This window comes from Takifugu rubripes, chromosome 17 (assembly GCF_901000725.2).
Source record: "Takifugu rubripes chromosome 17, fTakRub1.2, whole genome shotgun sequence".
Lineage (NCBI taxonomy): Eukaryota > Metazoa > Chordata > Actinopteri > Tetraodontiformes > Tetraodontidae > Takifugu > Takifugu rubripes.
In genome coordinates, this window is record NC_042301.1 from 12,986,378 (window position 1) to 13,007,834 (window position 21,457).

The 21,457-nt window shown below is 43.0% G+C and overlaps 1 protein-coding gene across 1 annotated transcript in view; it reads left to right on the plus strand.

Moving 5' to 3' along the window:
• The first annotated feature begins 5,130 nt into the window (after positions 1-5,130).
• nr3c2 (nuclear receptor subfamily 3, group C, member 2) overlaps positions 5,131-21,457 on the plus strand; it is a 48,526-nt gene continuing 32,199 nt past the window's right edge. The window contains exons 1-2 of the mRNA XM_011612957.2: positions 5,131-5,556; positions 7,039-8,843. Coding sequence (XP_011611259.1) covers positions 7,057-8,843 — 1,787 coding nt within the window. The 5' untranslated portion in view covers positions 5,131-5,556; positions 7,039-7,056. The remainder of the gene's footprint in view (positions 5,557-7,038; positions 8,844-21,457) is intronic.

The following is a 21,457-nucleotide window of genomic DNA, read 5'->3' on the forward strand; positions in this document are numbered from 1 at the left end:
TGCATCCAGTCAGGCCGAGGCAGGGTCACGGGGTGCAGCTGCAGAGGGGCTCTGCAGAACAGATAAAGATGAGTCAGAAAGAGAATGGTAAATAAAAGTTCTCGCTCCCACGCCACCGTGCAGGAGGTTTTGTCTTCATGACATAAGGAATCTGTAAATAAAGGTCAAAGATGAATTGAGCCACTCAAAGCAGAAGCGCACCTCCAATAAATCTTTCCTTCAGATGATTTTTTTAGGTTATTTTGTGCGTGTGAAACAAGATCCAAACAGGATCAGCAGCTCCTGTAGTTCATGGCAACAACACACTCTTAGATCCAAAAATCCACAATAAACCCGCTCTTACCTTCTGTCTGAAATCAAATAACATTGGTGGAATGTGTCCTTAGCTTTGAATGCATGAATCAGATGATGTTTAAACATTCACTGTGACACTGGTAGCTTTAATACAGAACTATGCAGCCCAGGTATTGTGCACTGGTCAAACGACACCATAGATGACTATTTTCATACCTTGGTATCACTGGAGGGACCACCTGAGCTGCAGCCTCCAACCAACGCTGGCACTATTGAATCTATCATTCTTTAAATGCTATTCTCACACCACCCGTACTGAAATCCAGCTCTAATCTATTACAGATTGGATCTAGGGCCCATACTGAGGCTACTTCATTGAAGGGCCTACCGGCAAGCAGCCACCAGCAGAAGGGTTTCCCCTGTTGGAGCCTGGTGCTGCTCAAGGTTTCTTCCTGTTAAAAGGGGGTGTTCCTGGGTCAGAATCGGGTGATAATCTTGATTGGAACAGAAGCTTGAGAGGTGGATGAGGCACACAGCAGATATCCATGAGATCCGACCTCAGGTGGGCCCGCCGTTCACAGGAGGAGCCATCGGGGGTGGGACATGACCCAGGCCAGGATAAGTGGATGAAAGAGCTAAATAAATGAAAGGAAACAAAACGTTTTACTTTCTCTTCCCCTTGTGAAACAGCAGACTGTATACTGTAGGAGACAGACAGAGGAACAGAAGGTAACCTTTAAAAATGACACACCAACGGCTAGACAGTGTATCAGATGTGAAGGTGGCTTTTTTTAATCCTCCGTCCTCCTGTTGTCTGGATTTTTTTTTTCCAAAATCGCCATCTGAGGCAGAGTGACAGTAAAGCTCCAATGTCTCTCTGACAATTGTCCTGACTTGGTGTGTTTGTTTCAGGGCTCCGTCAGCTCAGTGCAGCAGAATTTGAAGAACACTTCCAGGAAAGCGACAGGGGTGAAATCTTTGCAGCACATTGACCCTTCCGCCACCAACGCATTAAAACGTGACTTCTAGGGCTGGATCTATAACCCCAGCCAAGGTTTATTAAATAGAAAACAGCCCGAAGGTACAACAGAAAGTGTAAATTAGTAAAAAATACAGAAACAGAATTGCACAATAGATAGTGCGGCATTTCTGTAATTTTGAGATTTACGAGGACTTTATTGTCCTGATTAACCACTGAAACAATGAATATAAAATTATCATTGTGCAATCTGATTATATCTTCATCCTTTATAGTAACATGGATTTATTAGGCCTCTAAATATTTCAGGGCCATGGTCAGGCGTGTATTTTCCAGCTTGCACAATAAAAGATCAATGAGGCAGGCGATGTAATGTATTCAACAAAACAACCTCTGTGCTCCTGCAGCCTCTGTGTGCAGCTGAGGAGGAGAGTGGAGGGAGAGCAGGTTAACAAGGAGGGTGCATATCTGCTAACAAGGAGGACCGTGCACCATTCCAACCCTGAACACGACGACGCAAATCTTCTCAAATGCAAATATTCGTGTGTTTTAAAAAAAAAAGATACACAAAATGTAGTCTTGATTGCTTTTATTTTTGTCTGTTCTGGTGCAAAGATGCAGGCAGGCAGCAGGAATATCAATTCATAATGTACTTGACACAGTTTTGTCGAACAACACATCATTTAGTGATAATTCTCTCCACGTTATTAATCTGATCTGAAGCCAGGCTGTGGTTTATACGCCGTGTTCCTTGTGAATATGCATTAGTGGCTGCACACAGGATAAACATGGTATTTAATCATCAACAGGTTTTAATAGTCATTGCTTAAGTGGAATGACCAAACCCCAGGTGGTGTACACATAGTACGAGAGACCGTCTACAGGGAGGCAGGCTGCCTGCATATCATTCACTGGTTAAGCACTACGTGCCGTCCGTGTAGTGGAGCAAGTTAAGGTGAACAGTAATCTGTGTCAAAAGAGGGATGGGAGAGGGGCATTTTTATGTTACTGGACCTCATCGAACTTGTGAAAGAGGCTTCATTAAAATGGCAATGTTCATGTTTCCATCATCCATGCATGGATTATCTTCCAGCAGTTGCAAAGGAAGAAGCAGGTCACACACACACACACACACACACACACACACACACACACACACACACACACGCATGCGCACACACCAATTTTGGTCTTTATTTACTGTACTGATTAGATTTTTATTTAATCTGAAATCACTGCCTGAATAACATCTATTTCAACCAATAGGGTTCATTCAAAATAATATCTTCTATAGGCTTTTTTATAAAAGCACTTACTATAGCCCAAGGCTCTTCTTTCACAATCTGCCTACAATGACCAGAGCTGAGATGTCCAAACATACTTGTTCCCATAGCAACTCTCGGTGTAATTCAATAGTATGACATCTCCATCTCTGACCTTCAGGGGTAAGAGTCTTATCAATCAGCTGTAGTGTGATTCAGTCTCTATGCGAGATACATCAGCGGCACTAAACAGAGATTTGTGTGAAACAGTTTTCTATCATAGATTATTTGTTAAACTGATTATCGGCGGACTCGTTCGGTGAAAACAGGCTGGCGGCGCTAGCACAGATGGGCTCAAAGTTGCCACAAATATCCATGAAATGTGCCGCATGCTGCACGAGCGTTCAGACACAAAAAGCATCATCCACGGTGATGGTGGTGGTAGTGGGGGTGGGGGGTGGTTAGTGATGATGTGTGAGCCTTGTTCTTACTCCAGCAATGTAACTGAACAGTTGGCCAACCCAGTTTAGGAGCAAAAGTAGGGATAAACAGAAAGAAGGTGGATTTATTTATTTTATTTATTTTAGTTAATCTGAAATGGCCATAGTCCAAATTTTCACTGTAGTAACTGTTCAGATAAGAGTGCCAGAATTTATGGGAATATTTCAACACATTTGCACCATTGTATTTTATTTTTGGATTCATTCATATCTCATTGTGTTATTTCAGGCCCCACGCCTTACAATGTTAAGATATAGTTCAAAGAAGAAGCTACCAAACAGCAGGTGGACGTAATTACACACTAAAAATAATTTCCTTTAATCAAGCATCCAAAATAAAGGGCCTACTGTGGTCATTTTTTATCTTTATTTTACATTTGATTTATTAAAGTTAACAATTCAAAATATAATAAATATTCTTTGCCTGAATACACTGCCCTCTAGTGGCCATTAAAGCCTGTTTAAACGTTTAAATGGCAAAAGTGCAAGACTAGATGCAAAGTGAATCATTATATATAGCAATATATAGAGATGATAATGATTTTTTTTAAAGGGTTCTTAATAATAACCGAGGTCCTGCAGAAAATGTGATAAATTGGAAGCAGCTGAGCACAGAGAGTGGTGGCAGACTTCACCCCTGATTAAAGCTACCTCTGTAATTACCACAGACCATGGGGACGGGTCTTCTGCTGAGTTGAGGAGTGTTTTGTTTCAGAGTTAACATGCTCCAATTCACCCGTCCTCATGTGGCACACCATGCACCTCTCTGCCCTCTCAGCCACTGGAGTTGCTCTGAAACTGGTGTGGGGCACAGTTCTCTAAAACGAAGCGGTCATCATCAGAAAAGGTTCACCCCCTCACCACCACCACAGGACATATAGCTAACGTTTTGAGGCCTCTGTGATTATTATTGAATTGTCAAAGTGCCAGCACCTGGGGGCTGATTGGACTACAGCGAAGCTCTCCTCACCAACGTATGAGGCTGTTCCGGACTTCACGTCAGCCCTGTTCTGCTGTCATCCCACAAATCACTGTGACAGTTATTTGATGTGTTTGACTGGCACCTTTTAAAGTGGGAAGGAAAGTGTTGGTTATATGTCCATTCTGCTGCAGGTCCCCATTCATGGGTGATTAGGAAGCAGAGCAGAAAGCTGGGAAGTCTGGCATGGATGGTTGTGGTTAATATGACTGCTGCTGCCTCGCTGGGGTGATGGCAAAAGGCTGGACTGGAAACCCGAGACAAGCGATGAAAGAAAACAGTGTATATCTACATGGGTCTGACTGATCCCTCACATCACATGACAGAAGGACAGCTGGTCCTGTTGTGTCTCAAACAAACAAACCCATGCATTAAAAAAAAAAAGCTAAATGACAGCAAAACAGTTTGTTTCCTCATATCTATCTTTATGTCTGTATTATGTCTACTATAAAGGAAGAAAATGCAGGTAATTGGAACTATCACATCTCTGTCGCATTCTGAAATTCAGGCTCTTCATTCACAATTTTAACCTGAGGATTTTAAGAATGAAGTTGTAATTCTGACTTTAATCTCAGTCTAAAGTCTGAATTTTAATGCCTTTCTCCCCTAGCGGCCCTAATCTTCTCCGTGAGCAAATCCATTCATGTGCACACCAAAGCTGCCTTCCAGAAGGAAAAAAAGAAGCACTCAAATGTGGTGAATTTTAAAAAGATAGAGTGAGTACTTCTGTAATTTATGTGGACAAAATTTATTTACGACACATCTCCCATCAGCAATAGAAATGTTGCGCCCCCTGGTGGAGGCGGCTCCGTTGGTGTCAGAGTTCATCAGCCTGATTTTTCAGTTGGCGTCCATTTACACGCTCTTCAAGAAAGAGGAGAAAACGCGAAAGAGGACTGAGATGATTTGACTCGGAAGAAGGAAACATTATTAACGAGGGGGGAGTGTGCAAGCAACACCTTAGGAGGACGGTGGCCTACTTCCAGACGGATCTGTTCTACCTGCACCGAGCTCCTCCCCTCCTCTCTCTCTCTCGCCCTCTCTCTCTGTCAGTCTCTCTCTCTCTCTCTCTCTCTCACTCAGCTGCCTCCCCCCTCCTCCCCTCCTCCTCGGAGTTTGTGTTGCACTCGTTGCAGAGCGGTCCATGTGCACAGAATGACGTCGCTCTGACTTCAACTCCGACCTACTCCTCCGTTTGTTTTCAATATCCTACTCTTTTTTCTTTTCTTTTTTTTAATTTGAAAAATCCGGGGTCCTCAATCTGTAATCTACCAAACTGCAGACATAATGTGAGGAGATCACCCGCCGCTGCCGTCCGACCCTCCGCTGTCGTTCGTCCTGCCGCTCGCTGTGGAGGATTATTGCGCGTAATACGCAGCAGACTTCTCCAGTGTGGGGCTGTCAAACTCCAAACTATGTCCTGGGAAGAGTAGCGGGAACGCATTTCTTGACTTTGCTCGGCGTGTCTGTATGTTTTCGCCCTCTGGATTATCGCTGCCCAGCAACACGACCACCTGACAACTCTGAATGTCGTAATTTAAGGTAAGGAATGATAAGGATCAGCGTTCGCCTGCGCGTTTTAATTTCGCGCTGGGTCTGGGAGGATAATGTAAGACAGTCGGAACACTGGGCATTTGCAGTGGGAGAGAAATCTAATAACTTTCAAACGGGACCCCTGGTGTGTTGGAGAACTCACCGAAAAGTTTAAGCTGGCTGGAACACTTTGAGTACTTTTAATAAAAAATAATAGTTTATGCGTTTCTGTACGCACCTGTTAAGGGTAATACAATATATAAAAATAGGCTTTTCGCCCCTGTTATAATTGGTTCGTGCTGCCTGACGTCTGCATTTATCCCACCAGCGTAAATGACTTCTCCGCAGCTTTTAATAACTTAAAAACCGCCGATTTCCCCTTAATAGCCTAGTTATTTGCGCACACACAAACTAGCCAGAGCCATCCTGCAAATGTAGGAAAATCGGGCTATATCAAGCTGGCATCGCCTATTTCTCACACTGGACCTAAAAATATACATCTAAATATATGGACATATAGGGAAATAATATGGACTATCATTTGCAATGTAACCTAAATAACTTCGGCTGTAAGCTTTGCTGCTGCGAGCCTTTGAAACGTGCGCCAAAGAAACACACTAAATAAACGTTAAAAGTCCACCGGAAGACACGTTTCTGGAGGCGTTCGGCAGGAATTTAATGTCTAATATAGCTGTGTCAAATATTTGGGCTGCTTAGGTACATGACGCGGCAGCAAGCAACATTTCAAGTTATGTCGCAGCTTTGTTGTGGCTGGAAGAGCAATAACTATTGATTGACAGCCTTCGAACCAATCTGTGAATGGATTGGGAGAGCTGGTGGCTATTTGTCCCAGCTGTCCAATAGGAGCTTAGTGAAGGCGGGGCTTAAACAAAAGCCTCCAATACGTCATGTAAATGCATTAACCCTTTCATTACAAGTTAGTATCTATCTATCTATCTATCTATCTATCTATCTATCTATCTATCTATCTATCTATCTATCTATCATAATATAATATAATATAATATAGTATAATATAATCTTTATTTAAAGGTTAATAGCAGGTACAAATAATGTCACTCATGCTAGCCAAAGGTACCAGATTATCAGACTTGCTAATAAAACAAGATTATTCCCAAACAGCAACAGTAATACATGTGAAACATTTAGAACATGGGAAAATGATGCCAAGTGCATTTATTTCAACCAGCAGTGAGCTTGTTAGCATCAGTAACCCTTTAATAGATATGCTCTCCTTGCAGTTGTCTGGAATCAGGGTATGTGTGTCACCGCTCCAGGTGTAATGCAGCTGCAGCATCAGCTTCTCTCTGCTGCATTTGTTCCATTGTTTACTCTGGCTTGAATAAATAACTGTCGGAATATCCAAGACTGCTCCTCTACTTTAAATATACTGCTGAATATGAATACTACAGCGTATATACTGAGCACCCCCCCCCCCCCCCCCCCCCCTCCTGTTTCTGTTCTTTGTAGGGAATCAATGAGCCAGCGATGGAGACCAAAAGATACCAAAGTTACTTTGATGGATGTGATACAGAGAACAGATGGTCACAGGTCTCCGGCACTATGGACAGCTGCAGCACAGAGGAGTCAAGTTTGACCGGCAGTGATATCCTGATGGATATCGCAAATGTTAGCTGCTCTGCTGAAAGCCCTGCCACTGACAGAAGTACAAAGAAGCAGGAGCAGCCAATGCTGCAGCTCAGCCAGAACCAGCCATTTCTTCTCCCACACTTTAACAACACTCTCCATGGTCATAAGCAGGAAATGGACTCCAAGGAGCTGTCCAAGACTGTTGCTGAGTCCATGGGCCTGTATATGAATGCTGCCAGGGAGGCAGACTTCGCCTTTAGCCAGCATGGCGGCAGTGCCAGCCCCGGGAAGATGTATTCAGTATGCGGCCGCTCACTTGAGGAGGCCCAGAGTGGTTTCACAAAGAGCTTCAAGTTAAAGCCATTTGGTTTCCAGCAGTGCAACACCACACCCAGAGAGTGCACCATCGGAACTACAGTCAGCTCAGCTTCAGTTCTGGTTCCATCTATTTCCTGCAGCCCCCAGACACCCAGTTCCATTTCTAGCCCTGGGGGTAGCAACAATATGGTGTCATCAACGACCAGTCCTCCTATGTGCTTTGGACCGATGTGCTCTTCTGTCAGTAGTCCCGTGAGCCAGACGTCTTGTGCTTCAACTTTACCCAACATCAAGCGCAGGAATTCAGCCACATGTAGCCCCGTTGAGTCCAGCACGGTGGGCTCGCCACCACTTACCAGCCCACTCAATATCATGAGGTCCCCCATATCCAGCCCTCAGAGCATGAGCAGCGTTAGATCGCCTCCATCTTGCAGCACTACGTCTAACATTAGGTCATCGGTCTCGAGCCCCACCGGGGCCAACTGCACGAGCACTGCAAACAACTGCAACACAGCAAGACCCTCCATCTCTAGTCCAGCCATAGGTGGTACCGTCGCATCAAGCAGCCCCCGGAATGCTTCTGTAGGCAGTTTCCCAGTGTCTAGTCCAGCTGGTGGACTAGGTCTGGTGCAGAATGACACTAACAGCCCAGAAGCTGCAGGTCTGACCAGAGACGCAGACTTCAAGAACTTTGAGTTTCCCAAAGTGGAGATGGTGGACGGGGAGTTGTTCAGCGTCGGCGTAGACCATATGGGCATGGTTAAGTACATTAAGAATGAGCCTGGTTCTGACTTTAGGAGCATGTGTTTAGAAAGCTCCAAATGCAATGCTAGTAGCACACCCTTCATCACACAGATTAAGAGTGAGCCAAACAAAAACGATGGATGTATGAACCAACAGCCCTACAGCGAGCCGTCACAATCTCTCAGCCTTTTTCCTTCGTCTGAGACCACCTACTTGTCCCTGAGGAATAACATTGATGAATACAGTCTTTCTGGTATCCTAGGAACCCCTGTATCCTCTTTGAACGGGAACTATGAGTCTGATGTGTTCTCCAACAGTGTCCTGTCTAAAGGAGTTAAACAGGAGTCCCCTGACGGCAGCTATTACCAAGAGAATAACAGCATGCCTACATCGGCCATTGTTGGAGTTAATTCCAGTGGACATTCATTCCATTACCAGATTGGAGCTCAAGGAACAATGGCTTTCACGCGGCACGATGTGAGGGACCAGTCCAACCCCTTGTTGAATCTAATTTCACCCGTTACAGCGTTAATGGAGTCGTGGAAATCTCGGCCAGGCATGTCTCAAGGGTCACTGTCAGGCAGAGGAGAGGGATACCCGGGTCAGAACTGCATCCCTGAGAGGTAGGCTCAACCAAGGCATCTCTGCTGGGTGCAATTGCATCAGATGGAATGCTTTTCACCTTTCATTTTTCACAAATTCATGTTTTTCTTGGCTCAGTCTCGGGTCAGTTTGTTATAGTGAGACTAATTTCACAAGGGGTTTAGGGCGTTTGCATGAATAGTGCAACAATAATAACAGCAGGACTTGGGAAAGGCAGTGGGATGGAGCCTGGGGGAGCTGAAATGGAACCAGTCCAGGTCAACCTCAACTCTACCTCTCACTGCTAAGAGTGGTAGAAGAACAAGCTGGCAGGTACATACAGTGTATACGTATAACTTCTTGGTCAGCTAAGACAGAGTATATCTGGTTTTATCCAAGCTCATCAACAGCCCAGTAAATAATTAATCGATTCCATCCTTTTGTTGCCAAAATGATGAAATAAACAGTTACTTTTGGGAACAACAAACAAATTGCCAAAGGAAATAAAATCCATAATAGTCTTCCATGTGGAAAGGTACAACTTTGACACAGTTATTTAAGTTCCAGTGTGGTCTGGCGTCCCAGTTGCAGGTAAAGCCAAAGGAAGAAGGTATACTGCAACACGTAAAGAGTGGGCATGGAACCCATGATCTTGTCAACCAGACCTATGGCAACTTTATTAAACATACATAAAAAGGTGTTCAGGCTTATTTATATTGAATTGTCCACGGTGGTGTTCTCAGTGTGATTTGATGGTTTTGTGTTTTCTGCTATTCTTGCAAAACATGTTGCTCTTATCTATCTATGTGTCAGATGTTATTAATGTGGTCTTCATGAGCTCGTCGTGAAGAACTTCCTGTTTACTTTCTGTGGCCTTCCAGTCTGATGAGACCTACACTATTTGAGCTACTGCTGGGATGGAGCTCCACTTCATTAAGCTGTATCTTCCTGTGACGGTTCCATGGTTGACTCTGTGCAGTGATGCTGCACAGAATCTCAAAATGGAAATTTATTTGATCAAAAAATTGCCTTGATTGAATTTGCAGGAGGAGAGGCAGCTTTGCAGATGCCGCTGATTGTTCTGGTATGCCAGTTGTCTTTTTTCATTTTTATGATTTATATTACTGGAAAGAGTTTTGACAAACGCTGCTGGGGAAAACTCTGTCAGTGTTCTGACTGTGGAAGTCATTATTTATTATGAAATGAGACCTTGGCTTCTGTCATAGAACAATGTAATATTTCACTCTAATATAAAGATATGTTGATGTCCAGACCAACCATTTCCCTAATTAATTTCCGATAAAACTGTTATTTAATTACGACATGTTCTATTGCAAATGTCTGTTCGGATTAATTTTCACTATATATAAAACACACAGTCAATCCAGACATGGGTATAGCACCCGAGTGTGTGCTCATGCGCAATAACGACCTTTACAGCACCACGGACGCTGATGCGGCCCCGTTACCCTGGGGGCAGCCCATATGGCAGCAGCCAAAGTGATGCTGATGGGATCGCTGCCACCTCAGTCCTAATGAGATCTAGCTTTGCCCTAATGTCAGACAGTAAGCGATGGGCTGCACAACAGTCTGCCAGGCAGCACACCATTGCATGTGTACATACAGTACATACGCACAATTACTGCATGTGTATTTGCGTGTCAAGAAAATTGTGCCGACACGTCGGTGCAGATTATTACATCCTGCAGAAGTCTGAGAGCGTGCTGAATTAAACCTGTGGTGTTGTTGAACTGTCTAAATGGCACCCAGGCCCAGTTATTCAGTGGCAAAAAATGTTATATAACCATTAAAAGAACAGCTAATAGGGTTAAGCCTTGGATGGATTGCAGCACAAACCTTCATCCCCAAACAAGAACACTTAAGGGGTTATTTTGTACAAAAAGGATTGAATTTAGTTTTACAAATGAAGAGAAAAAGGTCAGATAATGTGGTGGTTAGCATCCACCAATTATTGAATTTGAATATATAAACATGGGAATAAAAAGACCCACATTAGCTTACAGGATTATACTTGCTCTCTTTCCCAAGTCCGCAAATCTCTTTTTATCCTATTTGGGGCTTTTTGTGTTGATTTCTCACAATAATATTTCACCAAATTGAATTACTCTTGTCAGGCCTCTGACCTAATAATTTCTTAATCTGCTGAGCGGCGCATGCAGAAGTTGACAAAGCATTTGTTTCAGCAGACAGGAGAAATGGCACTTTTCTGACATCTTGCTCGTGTTATCTTTACCGCTGCGGACTGTCCACCGTGGTCAACTCTCAATGTTCTGCAGAGGGATGAAAAGGCGTACTCCTGAGAGCGAACTAATCAGCCTTTAATTGTATGTTCCTCCACCAAATTAATGGATGGAAATGATTTGATTAATGCAGACGCTGCTGGATACTAATATCCAATTAGATCCCCACACCAGGCATGCAGGGGGGCTCCCAGTGCATTATGGCTTCCTGGCTATAAAGTACACAGCTGTTTGTTTGGGTTGTGGAAGGGAGGCAACAGGTGGAGATGTTGGGGAATGGCAGCGGTTGTTGCCGGTGTATGTTAAACTAGCGCCGCTGCTACTGGTGATGTCGGACATGTTCAAGTGGGTGTTTGGGGACATTTTTCAACGGCAAATGGTGCCTTTTCCAATCCTCAGAGGCGAGTATCAAAGGTATCACCTTCAGATAATGATGTTCCATCATTCACACATGCGGCGAGGCATTCAGAGCTGGGATACCATATTGAGCACTTTTTTAATATAGTAATGTATTTAATAGAAATACATAATTTGGGAATTATCTGTAATGCATAATATGATCACTATGACTAACTATGAAATTTAAGTATATGTTTTGACAAGTAGCAGTCTTTTATAAGCCGTTAAGGTCTTTTTCTGTAAAAAAAAATAAAATCCCAGCTTTAGAAAGTCGACATTGGCCTTTAGATTCAGAGTCTGAGTTTTCAGAAATGCTGTAAAAGCCGTCCCTTTTTATAGATAATAGAAGGATGGTTCTATAAAAATGTGTATGAGGAATCAATTTGCCTCATTTAATTGAATGTATGTGAAGACCAGCACATAAGCTGATGAAAAAAAAATGTCTATAGCAACGAGGACAAGGATTTTCCAGTCTTAATGAATAAATTGGGTTGAAATGCGCAGGGGTTAAAGTTGTCATGTGCGCGGCTTAATGCACATATTTCAGATTTTTTTGCTGTAGCTCCAATCCTGTGTATGCCCTGAATGCATCAAAAGGCGGTTTATGATTGGAAGTACATAAGGTCAACGTGTCACATTTTTGCCTCAATTGACACCATCCTGAAGAATTCTGGATTTGAATTCTGGATTGACAATCATTTACAGTAGAGGATTATAAAGAGAGCGCTACCTTTAGCAAAACATATAAAATAATGCATGTGCATCACTTGTGACCCTCACAATTCCAGAATAATTAACATATACTGGCCAAAAAACTACATGAACGAATAATATCGATGCATAAAGTAGTCTGCCTTTTTCTTTCTGGCAGTCCAACCACTGAGTGTGGGTAGACTGGAGGTGTAGTAGAAGACAGCCACTGTGCTTACAGCTACTGTATTCCTTAAAATAAAAAGTGATACTTAAAACTAATGTTATACATTCATTTCCAGTCAACAAAGTTGTCACTCTTTTCATGGATAAATATTTTGGTCCATTACAAATGGAGTTATTAATTCAGAGTTCTAAGAGAGAGGCCTGATGCAGTGGTTGTATTGGGGCAGAGCTGCTAAATGTACTGGTGTAGTGGTGCAGAAGAACTGGGTACAGTAGACAGAGTGGCAAAATGGGCTGGTTGTAGTGTTATGGAGAGGCTAAATGGACTGGTTTAATGGAAGAGAGAGGCAAAATGAACTGGGTAGAGTAGTGAGAGAGGCTTAATTGACTGGTTTTAGTCAGTGAGGCTAAGTAGTGGTTTAATAAGTGGATAAATGTACTAGTTAGAGGGGACAGAAAGGGTTAATGGACTTTTTGTATGGTTACAGGGAGGCTAAATGACCGAGAGACTGCATTAAACTGACACAGAGAGATAAAGTTAACCTGTTTCAATGGGATTTGAATGAATATTTCTGACATATTACGTTAAAATCATGTGTCCAAAAGACAGTTTCTGCTTAATTTTGCTAAATATTATAAGAGATTATTTTAATTTTGTACCACAATGGTAAAACAACTTCACAACTAAAACATGTGTTCCGGGCTGTGGATTCACTCCTCTTAGACCATCCTGTACCAGCAAAGCCTGAACCATTGTTCTGTACCTGCTACCCACCAGCTAGTAATTACCAAGTAAACAGTCGAGTGCGTAGCAACTAAACAATTTCCCTCTGTGGAATTACGAAGATTCAAGTGAGGAAAATAAATGGTGTAAACAGACAATTTACATCACTAATGATGATAACTTGTTTCCAAAAGGAATGGTTGTGGCTCTCCAACAAGTGGCCTCCAACAGTAGTTTAAACTGCCTCCAACAGTAGTTTAAATAAAATATTTCTTCTGAGGACAGGATTTGTTTGAGAGTTATCACATCTCTAATCATGGAATAAATTCTGATCCCTTTTCAGACATTTTCCTCTTTATTACGACTCTGGTCTAAAAACCCAACAATGCTATCTTAATAGGTACACGCATGAGGGCAATGTGAGTACTACAGTAGCTTTGTTTATGAATGGATGGGTATTTACCCCACGCTGCCCCCGGTGGCAAATCGATCGGGTGGTTTTGTTGATGAAAATACGGGACGGAAACCAGGTTAGAAACCCCGACTCTTCTTCTCCCACCCACAATACACACAAAACTGTCCAATAAGGCTGCCAGTAACAACAACAACACACACACACACACACACGTACGCACGCACGCGCTTCAGGCTGGATGTGACACCCCAATAAAAGTGCAGCTACTCCCAGTCGTAGATTCTGGGATTTGGATGCTTTTCCCGTCCTCATTTGAACTTTCCCCAAAACACCAGATTTCCTTCAGCCCAGTCCTGCTCTTGAAAATCTGCTCTCCATTACCCACATCTGACACTCCCTTCAGTGATGGCTCCTATTTTATCTTTTACTTTGGTGACAAAAGAAAGCCACTTATTTACAGTCTGCTCTGGCCGAGGCAGTTATTCTGATTTGTGGGTCTTCGAATTACTTTAAAATGATAAATTGTGCAGCCTCTAACTCGTCACAGGAGTCCTGTGTCGATGTAAATAACAGTAAAAAAAAAAGGTTTGTTGACAGGAAAAGGAGGCAGGTGTCTAATTTTGGCTATTATCGCGGAGCCGCACATAAGTGTACGATCTATATTTCACTTTTTCGGCGGAGAGGATGGGGAGGGAGCTGGCGCAGGGCGAGCGTATTGTTGTCTCTTCCTCTTGTTTGCTGAGCAAACAGGCCACGTCTTTGTCGTTCATGTTTAATTAGAGTTGCCCGTGTGTTGGTGCCAGAATGATTACATTTAAACTCATTATTCCTCACTCCCCTGCATGGAAAGGATGCCATTAAGGAAAGGGGTTTGAAAAAATAAAAAGTTAATTGTTCAGTTTGAGCTTCCCAAAGTAGGTCATGCACAGTTGGCCTGAATAGCATGTGTGTGACTGTGCGCGTCTGTGCGTGTGTGTGTTTACATGACAGTGCAGCTGCCTTATAGTATTAAAATATTTCTGTAACTTTTACACAAATTTTATCACACGGATGCCCAGACGTTGATTCGTTCTGGAAATGGAAACATGATTATTTGTGGTTAAACACCCACTTTGTTCACAGAGAAGTTTAAAGATTCATTTCCTTTATTTATTTATTTCAGGTTCTTTCAGCTGTTCCAGCAACTCTTATTATAGCTTGTATTATTACTGAGGTGACATTTTAATTAACAACTCAGATGAAATGTCCTCAGCTTATAGTTTGATTAATGTTCTTACCTTCAGCAAAGATGGTTTTTAATGGCTGATTCTGTTGGTAAGCTTGGTCAGGATTCACAAAATGTCCCTTTAAAAAGGGGAATCTTATTTTGTCAGTTTAAAATTGGAATTTAAAGTCGGGGAAAACATATCGTTGTCCATTTTTCTACGAATTCTTTGCAACTCTGAAGCAAGCGCACGCGCTCGGGGAGCTCCGCACGGAGGAGGAGATGTTATGAATTAATCCTGTTATTCCTAATCCGAATAAAATGAATCCAGTCCAATTCTCCCTAATATGAAGATACAGTGCAGGGAGAAAAAACCTCTTCACTTTAATTCAGACAAATCTTTTTTCCACAAATGCGAGGAGAGGAGGAAATGAAAATGAATTTTTAGTAATTTCTCACACAAAAAAAGCTCGGTAAACGTAAGTGATACTGTTAGTTTTTTATTTTTATTGTCACATTTATATCTGAGACAAGTGTTTTTTTATCCACATCTTTATGATTTGGTGCCTTTTATTACAGAAAGATCTGCACAGAAAAAGTCCTAAACTTTTATTTTTCACATCTTTTCCTACCTCAAGTCTTGTAATTGTTCGTAATTAACTCTATTCAGATTTCTGCATAAAGGATAAAAAAGGGTCTAATGGTTTTTATAGTATTACAACCTGTTACAACATGATTCTGAGACGAGTAGGAGTTGTTGTGACTCAGGGCCATTATTTCATTCCAGTACCTACGGGCAGCGTTTGTTTATGATCTCAGTGATCTTAAATGATTTGCATGTGGTTGAGCGTTAAAATGAGAAACAATTTTGATAGGATCCTATCAAGTGGGCGCCGTCCACGGCTTCTGGAAATGGTCTGATCTGGCTGCTATCCTGGTACTGTTTACTGTACGCTGCCTGGCACAAGCTGACATTCCCCTCTTCAGCGTCTGCTTTTTATTCCCTTGACTTAGCCACAGCTGCCTGTTTCAATCTCGCTGAAACAGTCTGGGATTCTCTTCACTTGTGCCGTGCCATCTTCCCATTTTTATTAAAGTTTTTGCCCAGCTGCTGGGCCCTGAACCGCTAAAGTTTGGGCTGGGCAGAAGAAGAAACACTTAATTCACACCATGGCGGGTTAGTGGTTGCCAGTGGTTGGTTGTGACTTAGATTTACGTGTCGCCGCTCATGATCCATGACCAGGTTTAACCATGCTGCCGTCAATTAAACAGTGTTTCTAATACTAGGATCAGAGATGTGCACGGGTTTCTGTTCCTAACCCCGTTGTGACGTAGTTTTCTTGTTTAAAATAGACGAATGGCTGTGAGCATGTGTGTCTTATCACCAGATGGGAATGATTAAAAAAGAAAAAAACAATCCATTTCCTCCTCCACAAAGCAGAGCAGGAACAATTTAAATGTAATCTCCAAAATACATTTTGTGTACCTATTAAAACTGTTAAATGTCGACCGATGATTTGGAAATCACATCGATGGAAAAATAGAACTGCAGCTCCTCGAGCATTTAAAATAGTTACAGCTTTGTTTGTGTGTAGCTAATTAATAGAACTTTTCTGTTCTATGGTCAGTAAATGCAACACGCTGTCGAGCCCCTATATGACTTCTAAATTGCAGATTTTTACTGTGCACGTCATGTCCTGTGTTCCGTAAATTGCGCCCTCTCGCAATGTATTTCTATATCGAAACATCTGAAATGCCCCTCAAGAGAGTGCGAAAACCTTTTTGCAATACTTGACAGGTCTTTCCACATTCAGGTGTATCCATTATCTGTATTTTACAGCGTTAGTTGGTATTTGCTCATTTCTAAGGGTAATGAAAACTACTGAAAAAATATCAGCGGTCCTCTTTCCTCTTTTGTCATTCCTGAAGCGTTGAGTTGGTGTTTTTTTTAGATATTTTGTAGGGAAGTTATTACATTTCTGTAGCGTTGGAAGGTTTTCCTGGTTGCTTTGAATGCATCTGTCCCGATTCCAGCTTTATTCCAGCTGGATTACACCCAGTCACTCATGTTGTGGTATTTCAGGTTCACCAGTAGACGAAGCTACCTGCTCAGGTGTGACTTCTGTTACCACAACTATTGGAAACACACCTCTTTGACAGGTGTAATTGGATAAATGGATTTACACAAAGCCTGCAGATTGCTATAATTACTTGATAAAGAAGAAAACCGAGGTGGGTACGTGACTGCGGCCAAGGTTCACGCCCGCCTCGTGACATTGTTTTCGATTTCAGTTGTCCAAATTCGCAGTCACAAGACAAAGGACGCGCCGAAACGCTGAGTCAAATGCTCAATCTAGTGAATAAAGGCCGCCCCCCAACTCCCAAACCCTCCACCGTGATTAATGGTGTTGAAAATGAGGGCACGTCACATGTGAGGACTGGAATGGAAAGACTCTGGCATCGACGTTGCTCGCCTAGAGGTGCAGCTACTGCACAGACTCTGCGTGAAGGATCACCTTCACTCGCTCTCCTGCAGCCGAAGCGATTCAACGGATTCGTCATTTTCTGTTTGCAGGATCTCTAAATAGACATTAGTCACGTCGGGATGCAGTTTTTAATGTTCACGATTCAAACATATTAACACGTTTTTCATCCTGGAAGTTTTTATTTTTCTGAATCGACACTGAAATAAACATTTCTCTCCAATTGTCAGGGATTGCTAGCATGCAATTTCACTGTCATTTATCTTGAGATTAACGTCCTCCTGTTCACATCCGTGTTTGTCTAATGCGCGTTTGCTGCTAGTCACACAGAGAAGTACATGCAGCTAACAACGCAGCAGATTTGGGCCTATCTTTTTAGTCCCTCTGTGGCGTTTAGCAAACAGCTGAGCACCATGTGATTTAGTTATTCCCCCTCAGCGGGCTGCTTTTGGTTTTGGTTCCTTCTTGGCTTCCTTTGGGAGACGCAAACAGCCACACTCGTCAACAACTGCAGCTGTTTAGTGAAAATGTTGAAATTACATACAAGGAAGGGAGGGACTGTGTTTTCCCATTGGGTTCATAGTCTGTAGCTATTAGCCCGGTCGCGTTGATGCTAAAACTCAGAGCAGAGTTTAATTGGTTTCATTTTGGTGTGGTTAAAGCCCAGCCCTTTGCTGATGCCGTTCAAATTGAAGCCACAACCTACAGCACAGTCGGACAGAGGGCGCAAAGCTCCACCAGGCACAGTGGATGCATGACAACGGATTTCTTTTTTTAGATGGCTTCGATCTATTTTGAGATGGGTAATGATACAGGACAGACACTGAAGGACATTCAGAGTTGTCAACTCCTCTTTCATCACACCTCATTGGTCAGGGGGAAGACGGCATTGATGAAAGGTCACGGTGGCGACTCTGATTAATAGAAAATATATTCCCGTGATCCAGGGGCGCCTATAGACGGATTGAGTAATTGATCTAACGTGTCCACACAGGGATTCATGCACGGCCTACCCAGAGCAGCTGTTAACCCCACGGTGTATTAAAATCAGATTAGGCCCTCGCACAGAAAGGAGCGTGCTGAGCGGATGGTCACACCGTGTTCACGTGTATCAGCACACCTCTGCGCTTCACCTCCAGGAACCAGACACATGCTTTGCTTTGGCGCCTAGAATTTATCTGATTCACAAGTATTTGTGTTGAACTGCGGCAACGCTCTTCAGACCTAAAAATTCCCACAGTGGTTTCATCGATTCAGCCAGGTCAGTTGAATCTTGGGTGAAATAGTGCACGTGTTTTGGCCGGTCGCGATGGCACCGAATGTTCGCTTTCCAAATAATGTCAAACCACCATCACTTTAATCAGTTATTGCTGGAAACCTAAGTTCAGTGACTTCATAGTTGACTCCATTTGTGGTATTGAAAATAAAAGTGAATGTTTATAGTATTTCTGAGTTTATTGAATTAAAAAAAAATCCAGTATTTTGACATTACAACCTGACAGGATTTTACATACTAGCCTTTTCCTCTTAAAATGCCTTAATAAGGATTCAGATTCTGGGTAAACTGTAAGTATTTAGGAAAAATGCACATGCAAGGACTTTGAGTACTTGTGTTTTTGTTTTTACTCTTCTTTTAGCGGTATAGTTAAGCACTTTATAGGGAAATGGACAGCAGTGGAAATGAGAGCAGCAGAAACACAGCTGCAGAGACGGAAAGATGATGCTGTGAGGTAATTAGAAAGGGAGGAAAAGGGCAGAGAGAAAGGGCATGTGCGCGGTCCCCTTTTCTCCTGCACTTCATTGGAGGTCCCTGAATGCACCAAATGACCATAATTGATCCCCCAAATCAGTACCTCATTGGCATAATCACAACCTTGTTTTAATCATGTAGAAACGGGTTTTATCAATCTAATGAATTATACTCTGTGAGGATGGAGCCATTCTGAAAAGATGGAATATTTATGTGCCAGCTAAATAATTGCTCCAACAATATAAAGGTCAGCCCAGCTAGTCAGAATAAGAATATGCACCATTTCTATAAGCACTACTAATAAAAGAAAAAAATGGATCGTAGCAACGCAGCATGCATTTTATTTGTAAAGTAGCTGTGTGGTAGAAAGGAAGAATGTCGTGTCTCGTCTCTCCTGTCATTTCCTGTTGGCTGGTAGCCAGCATCCTGGGAGGCATCGCGGCCGACTGGAAGCACCAGACCGGGGGTTGTGGAGCACTTTAGCCCAGCGCTTCAGTCAATTTGAATAGTCACAAGCAGTTCTTGTTTTATATATGTCTTACCAGATAATCAATGTTCTCCGAGCTCGCCGTGTGCCATCAGAGAGGGAGAAAAAAGCTCATGAAAATCACACTGATCACATCGCAAACCAGTGTTTGCACTGAAGGCAAAGGAAGCGCGAGTAGACAGACCAGACAAACTTGGCAGGTGGACCGAGCTCTCGAGAAGGTAGATGTTTGTTCCAAAATCAATGCGGCCTACTAATATTATATAATACTGGATATAAAAACTCACTCGGCAGACATGTTGCACAAGCGGGCACTTTGTTTTCATCGCTGGTGAGGACATTACATACACTGGGATTCGTTTCCTGGAGATGTTCCCAAACCATAACCATAAATACCACTTGTGTAATCCTCAGCCTTACTCACAGTTTAACCCAGGCTTTCACCCTAAAATGTAATAAATTATGGCAAAGAGTTCCTTTTGATGTTGCCAGAATCCCACACGGCTGGTTTGCTTGTCATTTTTTGGTTCCCAAATGTAGAAAGAAACAAGAACACACTTAGTCAGTGCTTGTATAATAGATAGAGGGACGTAATTAAAAAGATATATCTAACTTAAAGTTATATCTGGAGGAAACAGCTGTACACTACGGGTCTGCCCAACATTTAGAACAGGACCTCTAACATGAATGATAGAATTACGATATAATCTTCGTAACATCAACATTTTGGCTTCAGACGAGCCAGCTCCGATACAGCTACGGCCCCATTTACCCCAAAATGTGTCTAATCCTGAAAAAAGGGCCTCAAATGGGAAACCCGGAGAGGCGAAAATGTTAAAACAATGTGATTTTGACAACCATGAAATCAGTTGCAATGGCTGTGCTTGAATTTCTTAGGTTTGAAATGCCAGGGAAACGTGCTGGGTCGCAGATGGTGAAGGTCCGATTAAAAATGTGAATGTGGGCCGAAGGGGGTAAAAACTCCTGGATTTTGCTCAGTAACGTTCCTGCAAGCTGACAAAACTCACTGGTTTTCAACTGGAGTAATCTTCAGCTCTCCATGGTAATATTTTCCCCTCCCCTCCTTCTGTTTGCTTCTGTGTTGCACTTCCCTCCCCTCTACAACCGGCACCGTTTGGCCTCTGAACCCCATTTACGGAGCGCCTGAACCCGCGTCGACTTGACATTTCGCGATGGAGAAACACAGGCTGCATCCGCAATGCTTGCACTTGCTGCCGATTGTGCAATTTTCTGGAAAGATTACCTAAAAGAACGCTAATGAATCACGCTCAGCGTGTCTGATTAGGCTCAACATGCCAGAATAGATGCTACCTGCTGGTACTGGATGGTTCTCCCTGGCTTTTACTCCTTTTCTAGTCTCACATTATAAAAATAAAACCTCCCAGATTGTATTTGAAGATGGAGAAGGCAGTACTTAACTGTCTGTCTGTTGAGAGTAATAGTCAATAAGCCTAAATGATTAGAAACGATTACTTTTGAGATTCCTTGAGACTGCCTTCATTATGGCTAATTGGATTGAACGGTGCCCACTCATTGGCCTACATTTATACGTTTACATCGTATTTAAGGCGCTTAATCTGAATGGCGCTGATATCATGGGACTAACATTAAAGCTTTTTAAATCCTGAGGATGTTACAAAGGATTCAAAGTGGTGGTGGTGGTGGTGGTGGGGGGGGGGGCGGGGGGGGGGGGGGGGGGGGGGGGGGGGGCAGCCGTGCGTGCGCTCGGGGAGACGGTAAAGCAGAATGACAGTGGAGGGCTTTTGTTTGAAAGACTGCCAGCGTGTCAATTCAGATGTAACGTTTTTTATCGACAGCCTCCCTTCCGCAACCTGACAGCCGTGCAGGGGCTCAACTTTTCTGTTCCACGGCAGAAGTTAAGGGTTTGTGAAACAGGTTCACTTGGGAAACTTGGGGAGAAAGTCCCCACCTCGTCACCAGCCCCCATGCTGCTTAAGGAACCGCGCGAGACTGGCAATGTTTATGCTCCTGACCCAGAAAAGGAATGCTTTAGGTCTTACCGTGCGCATATTCT